The following is an 8,603-nucleotide window of genomic DNA, read 5'->3' on the forward strand; positions in this document are numbered from 1 at the left end:
TGGTGCTATCTTATTTGTTATTTGCTTCATTGAAATGCAACCTAAAATATTCTAGGGAATATAGGAAACACTTTTCTCTCAAATTTATTAAAACCATTAACCTGTGATAGTTTTATATTCCTATATGTCCTACATATATATAGATTCTAGTTCTTGAGAGGCTTTCTTTGAACAAATATCGCACTCCTAATCAGTTTTCTCAGGGCCTCCTTCATTTCCTTATTCCGGAGGCTGTAGATCAAGGGATTGAAAAGTGGAGTCATCACAGAATAAAATAAGGTCACCATTTTCTGAATCCCGGCTGGATTGCCTGCTGTTGGGCTCACATACATCACCATGATGGAGCCATAGAACAGAGACACCACAGCCAGATGGGAACCGCAGGTAGAGAAAGCCTTCTGCCGGCCTTCTGCTGAAGGGACCCTAAGCACAGCTCTGATCACCAGGGTGTAGGAGCTGGTAATGAACAGGAAAGTGGAAAAAATTAGGACTGAGTTAAAGGTGGCACAGATAATCTCAGTGGCAGGAGCTGGCACGCAAGACAACTTCATAAGTGGTCCTGGGTCACATAGGAAGTGATCAATAGTATTGGGGCCACAAAAAGGAAGCTGGGAGATGAGATAAACTGGGAGGAGAAAACAGGAAAAGCCACACAGCCAGCAGCAGGCTCCTAATCTGATGCATCGTTGCACCGTCATGACAGTGGGGTAGTGAAGGGGCCTGCAGATGGCAAGGTACCTGTCAAAGGCCATGGCAGATAATATGAAGGTCTCAGTGGTGCCCATGGAGAAGAAGAAGTAGAACTGGAGGAAGCAGCCAGAGAAGGAGATGGTCTTGGTCTCAGAGAGAAAGTTGGCTAGCATACTGGGGACTGTAGAAGTGACATACCACATCTCCAGGAAGGAAAAATTGGCCAGCAGGACGTACATGGGGGTGTGGAGATGGTGGTCCCACCACACTGCACAGATAATGCACAGATTTCCAGTTAGTGTCAATACATAGATCAAAGAGAAGAGTGAGAAGAGGAAGATCTGAACCTCCCAGATATAAGGGAATCCAAGAAGAATGAATTCACTCACAGGGTCAGAGTGATTATTTCCTTCTGGGTTTTTCATTTTCTTTTTCTCCAGAAAACTGCAACAGCAAGACATTACCATGTTACAAATGGTTTTACAGAAGTTTTCTCATTAAGATGTTCTCTGAACTTCTTTACAATTCAATAAGCATCATAATTATAGATTGCTTAAAGATTTCCAGCATTCTCTGCCCCAGTGTGATACTGGGAAGAAACAGGGAATTTGGAGGTTGTTTGCTTATTATAGCTTTATTTTCATGGTCACCATGCCCATCATGGTCCATTGAACACCTGCCTTTGTGTAATGTCCTCAATACTACATAAACCAAAATAGATAGTCCTTGCCGTTCAGAGGCTTTCAACCTGGTTCAGAAACAACCATCTGGGCCAATCTTATATAAGGACATATGGAGTTTTCATTGTTGTTCTGTTGCTAAGTCAACAAAGTACAACTCTTTGTGACCCCATGAACTGCAACATGCCAGGCTTCCCTGTCCTTCACTATCTCTGAGTTTGCTCAAACTTATGTCCATTGGTTCTAGTGGTAAAGAACCCAGTTTCCAATGCAGGAGATGTAAGATGTCAGGAAGATCCCCTGGAAGATCCCCTGGAAGAGAGCCCACTTCAATATTCTTGCCTGGAGAATTCCTGTGGACATAGGAACCTGGCGGGCTATGGTCCATAGGGTCACAAAGAGTCGGAAGTGACTAAAGTGACTTAGAATGCACAAACATGGAGTTTTAAATAATAATAACAGTTCATAATGTGTGTAAATGGAAGACAACATTGCAAGAATTCATAGTTGTAAATTAAGAGTTTATTACTGTAAATTTAATAATATGTATACCATTTTACATGGGGTTTCTGTACTATTGGAAATTTTGGATACAGAAGTAAGGAAAATGATGTTCTATCAATGATTGCTTACAGCAAGCCCAATTGTGGTATTTGCATTCTCTCTTATTTTTAAAAATCTCCATGAAAAAAATTCCACAATTTGCATTGTTAATTTCTCTCAGGGTTTAGTGACATACGCACAATTCTCAAATACTCTTTACTTTTGACTTGGTTGTCTTTGTAATAAAAAAAATTGCAGAAGAAGAGTAAGCTTCATGTATTTTCACCTAGAATAAGCATTTAAAAATGAAATTGGTATGCATGAAGGAGGTTCACACTGCAAACTAATATAATTCTCTTTTAACTGAAATTTACCTTAAGTAGAGGACACAAACTTCAGTGCCCAGTCGAAATTTATCATATGCTAGTAAAGTAACTTATGATGGTACTCTCAATATATATTTTGCCACATAGAACAGAAATAACTATAGTGGTATATGTCATTAAAGCACTTTTGAGTTTTGAATTACATTAATTGGAGATCTGTTCATGGTCTATTGGCATTATTCTCTCTCTGTCTCTTTTATTCGCGACTTCTATGTTAGAGTTCCTTCTGGTTGCCTTGACCTATAAATGTTTTTTTAGGGCCTAGTCTTTGATATTTTTCCTTTTCTCATTATGCTCTCTCTGTAAGTGATGTGACAGCTAGCCCTTTGACATAAAAACTACTTATGTAAAATGAAGCCAAATTTTCTCTACCTAACTGTGAAGTCTCTTCTGCAACCTGGATTTATCTACCCAATTTCTTACTCAACATCTCCATTTGCTATTGAAGGTAACTAAAACAAGGAGCCCATGACAAAACTCGATTTTTCTCACCACAAACTGGCTGATCCTTATTTCTTTGCCATATCACCCAATAGCACCTCCATTTACTCAGTTGCTCAGGTCACAAACTTTGGCCACATCCTTACCACCCCTCTCAATACTCCACATCCGAACCATCAACAAATCCTCTAGGCCTCCTTTTCAAAATATAGTTTTAAAAAAGTCTGATTATGTCAACTACTTGCTCTCATTCTTTCAAACATACTTACAAGGGAGTCTAAAGCTCTTCCCACAAAGGCCAATGAGCCCTAACTCCAGGCCCTCATTTCCTGGCACCTTTCTGTCTGCTGACCCCACTCCAGCCACACTGATACTTGCCCACACCAAGTGTGGCCACTCTCAAGGTCTGGAATATCCTTTATTCCTCTTTGCAATATTCATATGCTTTAACTTGTCCCTTTGTTCAGGTATCTGGAAAAATTTGAGACTCAGAGAGGCCTTTCTTAAATTTACACATGTGAAGGCTCAATCACATCTGACTCTTTGTGACCCCATGGACTGTCGCCCACCAGGCTCCTCTGTCCGTGGAATTTTCCAGGCAAGAATCCTAGAGTGGGTTGCCATGTCCTACTGCAAGGGATATTGCTGACCCAGGGATCAAACCGTGTCTCTTGCGTCTCCTGCCTTGGCAGGCAGATTCTTTACCACCTGGAAAACCTTTCTTGATTTAGCCCATCTTTACTATTCTGTTTCCCAATTCTGCTTTGGTTTTCTACAAAGCACATATTACTACCTGGCATTGTATTATATACTTAGCATGTATTTTCTATCTCAATCGCTTGAATATAAGAGGACATCATTTTGGTCGCTGATGTATTCCCAGAATCTAGGATAGTGTTCAAGACATATTTTTTGTTGTTTAGTCTCTCAGTCATGTCCGACTGTTTGCAACCCCATGGACTATAGCTCACCAGGCAAGGCATATTAGGGATGCTCGTTAAAAAGTTGTCGTCTCAATCAATGCCTTGCCCTAATAGTAACTAAACAGGAAAACTATTCCTTTAGACAGGGAAAAAAGTTTAAGAAAATGTAAAGACTGGTTTCTCCAATTTGTTAAAAACACAAAAGCAAGGCGACACCTTTTGTATGGGGGAACAACCTCAGTTTTCATAAGCAGGAGATCCATGAGAGGAGCCCACTCAAGACAATCCTATCAAAGCTCCCTCTCTCTGTGACTCACAGTGTCTTTATGTTCCTTTCATCCATGTCGCTTTGTGTGCTGTGCTTTCTTCTTGTTGCTAAGTGAGAATCATGCTCTAAGGGCGTGTGTGTGTGTGTGTGTGTGTGTGTGTGTGTATGCATGCATACACAGTTTTCTTTATCTAGTCTCTCAATCTGTTTCTGTATCTAATTGTCCATATTTTAAATGAATGATTTTTATAATTCTTTTTTCTTATCTTTAAATAGGTAAGTGAACTGTTCTTGACTTCTCCTGCCTAAAATCAAAAGAGCAGCCTAAAGAAAATGTGACTGTTCAAGTTACTTTAATAGAAAAATGTTCTTACTCCCTGGTTTTTCTTCTGTATCATATTCAGGGTCAGGAAATCTGGTATATCTGACTTGAAAATGTAATAAGATACAAAATAAAGTTGTCATCCACAGTTTATTCTTGGCCCTTGTGGTTTTGTGATATAGATAACATATTCATTTAAGAAAAAAATTTTGTTTAAATATGTTTACCTATATTTTATAAATGAAACACACAAAATCTAGCATTTAATCAGACCAGTTCTAATACCAGAGGCAATGTTATATTATTGGGAATCTAACCAGTTTCCATTATCAGGAAGCTATCCTAATTTACATTTTCATATGGAGAAACTACAACATAGGTTTAGAGGAAAGTGAAAAAGGCATTACAAAGAAATTTAAACTGTATATTACCTGAAGATCTTGTGTGAGAATTACAGAATCTGGCAGAGAGCAGGGTTCAAATTTAGGTTTCTCTCTCCTGGAATATGCAGTCAGCCTCAGTCTCCTGTTCTCTCGTTTCAGCAGAAGAAAATGTGCAGCAAAGCCAAACAGTGGGGCTGGTGTCCGAATATCTGATGGTTTCTAAAAGGGGGTGAGTATTGGAAGGTAATATTATCAAACATAACAATTACTTGAAGCCCATATAATGACCATATTGCTTAAGTAACTTGAAAAGGTGGTTATATGCAGTTGTAAGCTACACTGTGGTCTTTTCTGGTTTGGGAAGAACCAATTCCATTCCTGCCTCTAAAGGAGAGTATGCTAACAAACATTCTGAGTTATGGCTGATCTGTTCCAGGCAGCCCATCTTGGAGGGAAGGTGATCCAGGGCACTCTGTGTATGTAGTTAGCTCTTAACAATGAGCTCCTGTGCCCCACATAGTTTTTAATAATATGCCAAGATTGTCTCTAACCATCCTGGATTACTGAACTCCCTGCGGCCTCATCTGGGGATAACAATGGGAAAGTTTTGGCCAGACCTCAGAAAGTATTTCAACTGAGGTCTAAATTGGTCCAACCTCTAGGGGAAAAGGGAAGGATGATGAAGCCTGGGTCTAAGGTGAAAAATAATTTGTCCTTAAGCCTTGGATGAGAATATTAACTATAACCAGAAGCATCTGTATGCATTTTTATAGCAACGCAACGTTGTTTTCCCATATTAGAGATGATTACCAGGTTTAGGAGAGAAAATGTAAGAGCAAAGACTCCTATGAAGCCAAAAAATATGCAAACAGGTTAGTTGTTGCAAAGAATGAAAAAAAACCTTCAGAGCCTTTATCTATTTGTTCCTTTCTTTCCACAATTCTACACATGTACCAGTCCCACATATACTATGGGGAATTTTGCATCTGTAACAACTGCTTCATTCATTCTCGACTATAATCTGTAGCTCCACTTGTTTTGTGAATTTGTCCTTTCAATCTCACTTCAGCCAGAGAAAGGTAAACATTTAAATCAAAGTAAAAACTCCAATGTCTGCAATTATGGCAAAATAATTTATAAAAATCTCTTCTTTCTCAAAAGACTGACTTTCCAACTGTTCTTTGAATGATGAAATTCAAATGAACTAGGGAACTTGGGAGTGTGTCACGACAATTGTGATGTAAATGTGCAAAGTCACTAATTTATTTTCTTAAATATTATATTTTCCTAGTCAAATAAGTCGATAGAAAAGAGGTTTTCAAGGAGGAAAAAAGAATTAATAATGTAAAGTGGTATGAAATGCAAAATACAAGTAATATAAACTTGGAGAAGAACTGGAAAATATGTCTGTGTTAATCAAGTAAGACATTATTACTAACCTTTGAGACTTCAGTGTCAGAATAGCACCAATGAAAACTGGTGTATGAACTGTCCAAATGAATAAGTGCATGATGATAGAGGGAGGCAGCTGGTGTTTCACAATTTTTTTTTTAAAGAAAAATGCAACAAATAATTTGCAAGATTATTAGGGTTAAGGACTGTCTTCAAGTTTGGATGTGATCTAAACAACTTTCCTCTCTAAGATTAAATAGCATATAAAAAAAGAAAATATTGAAATTTCAAAAGGAAGTGCTTGGTCAAAAGAACACATGGCATCAGGGTACAGAAAGAGAGGTTGGCAGATGGGCAGGATCATTCTGATTTGAAAGATTTTTTTTGGTGTGGACCATTTTTAAAGTCTAATTGAATTTGTTACAATATTGCCTCTGTTTTTTTTTTGTTTTTGTTGTTGTTTTTGCTGTTGTTAATATTTTTGGCTGCAAGGAATGCGGGACCTTAGCTCCTAGATCAGGGATTGAACCCACAACTCCTGCACTGGAAGGCAGAGGCTCAACCACTGGACCACCGGGGAAGTCCCACGGCAGGATCATTTTGCATAAGAGAAAGTCCACAGCTTTTGATGGAAAATAAGGAGAGCAAAAAAAGTAAAGAAAGATGTTTCAGTTTGTTAATCTCTTTATTTTCATCCAGTTTTCACTACTACGTGATCAATTAAATAAATACTAAGGATGTATGATTTTCAAAAATACTTCAAAAGAACTATGATTAGCACAGTGCTTTTTAAGCTGCAGTCCATATTATAGCTATTTCTAGCCCTCAGTCTTTAAAAACTAATACAAACACAACTTAAAAAATCAATCAACATTATGATTGCCATAATTACTAATGTGACTAGATATTTAAATGAAGGTAAAGCTCTAATCCTGTCTGATTCTGTCTGTAGATGTCAGAGATAGAACCCTTCATAAGTCCTGGATCTCACAATTTAAGAAGAACATGGGCAAAGATCAGTGAATTTGGAAAGGGGCTTACAAGTATCTAAAAGAAGTAACAGTGGAAGGAATTAGAATTTTAAATTGGAGTAAAAAGAACAAAAAAACCTCAGAACAAAGGAAGGATGATTGTTTAACAGAGCAATTGCATTTGTCTCATTTAATCCCCCCAATACAGAATTTGAAATAATAGTTTTTAATAGAAGTTCTAGGGAGATACAGGCTTTCCTGGTAGCTCAGCTAGTAAGGAATCCACCTGCAATGGAGGACACCCTGGTTTGATTCCCGGGCTGGGAAGATCCCCTGGAGAAAGGACAGGCTACCCATTCCAGTATTCTCAGGCTTCCCTGGTGGCTCAGCTGGTAAAGAATCTGCCTGCAATGCAGAACACCTGGGTTAGATCCCTGGGCTGGGAAGCTCCCCTGGAGGAGGGCATGACAACCCACTCCAGTATTCTTTCCTGGAGAATCCCACGGACAGAGGAGCCTGGTGGGCTACAGTCCATGGGGTCAGAAAGAGTCGGACGTGACTGGGCGACTAAGCGCAGCATGTAGGGAGACACATTGTAATTAAAAAGTGGAGAATAACTTTGAAATGGATTCCTAGCCAGTGATGAATAAGCTGTTTCAGAAGACTACTTTCTATCACTGATTTCACCAGATAAAGGCTGGGATAGTAGTAGAGCAGGTTTCAGCACCAGAAGCAAATTTCTCTTACTACTGAAATTTGGTTATATGCATTTAAGATGTATCAAAAAGAGGAAAAAGAAATAACGTGAAATATTAAGATTAATGACAACTTGAGCTTTTCACATTAACATTGATAAAAATGAATGACATATTCTAATGGTCATTAGTTGACAGCAGACAATGGGGGCAAAAAGGGAATTCTGGACTGCAGCTTGGTCAGCAAAGTCCCGGAGTTATGTAGTAGGACTACAAATAGTCTAATCCTATTAATTGAAGAAACTGGAATTTTTTTACAATGCTAATTTTTCACACACACTGAAAAAATGTGTGTGGAACTCTTTCACTCTTTGGGCCTAAAACTGAGTGGCTCCTTGGTTTGGCCAAAGATAGTTCTGCAAGGTGGTTGTAGGGTGCTCAAGGGACTTCAGGGCTGGACAAAGAAAGAGATATGGCCTCAAGGTCACAGTAGCACACATAATTTTGTCTGGTGACACTGCTTTTACAGATTAGCTTGCAGGAAATCCCTCAGAGCAGGAGACCTGCCAGAGGCTTATAGACTTGGGGGACACTGAGAAGGCAAGGAGAGCTAAGGAACTCCCAGGAGAAAGAGGGAGAACAGAGAGAAGGCTCACTTGTCTAAGTGATGTCAGCCTGGTGAGGGTGAGGACTCTGTGCCAAAGATTTCTGAAAGGCAGTAATTTGGAACATTTACTTGTGGCCAGCAGGTGTTGGGCACAGTTTTCTGGAATGTGCAAAGTAGGCAGGCTCTAAATGGCTAAAAACCTGCATGTCTGGACCACGAATGAAACTGCTGGATGAGTAACAGTTTTGGCCTGTGTGAGTCTTTGAGCTAGTAAAATACAGTTTGCTGTGAAGAAGTAAATA

The 8,603-nt window shown here is 39.1% G+C and overlaps 1 protein-coding gene across 1 annotated transcript; it reads right to left on the reverse strand.

The window, feature by feature from the left end:
- Positions 1-146: 146 nt before the first annotated feature.
- Positions 147-7,816, reverse strand: LOC122444257 (olfactory receptor 11H6-like). The gene is made up of 2 exons (XM_043472994.1): positions 7,804-7,816; positions 147-1,102 (listed from the first exon to the last, which is right to left on the reverse strand). Exon 2 carries the CDS (start codon positions 927-929, stop codon positions 147-149), a length of 783 nt encoding a protein of 260 aa, XP_043328929.1. The 5' UTR covers positions 930-1,102; positions 7,804-7,816.
- Between the last annotated feature and the right edge of the window lie 787 nt (positions 7,817-8,603).

Source organism: Cervus canadensis, chromosome 6, assembly GCF_019320065.1.
Source record: "Cervus canadensis isolate Bull #8, Minnesota chromosome 6, ASM1932006v1, whole genome shotgun sequence".
NCBI classification, from domain to species: domain Eukaryota; kingdom Metazoa; phylum Chordata; class Mammalia; order Artiodactyla; family Cervidae; genus Cervus; species Cervus canadensis.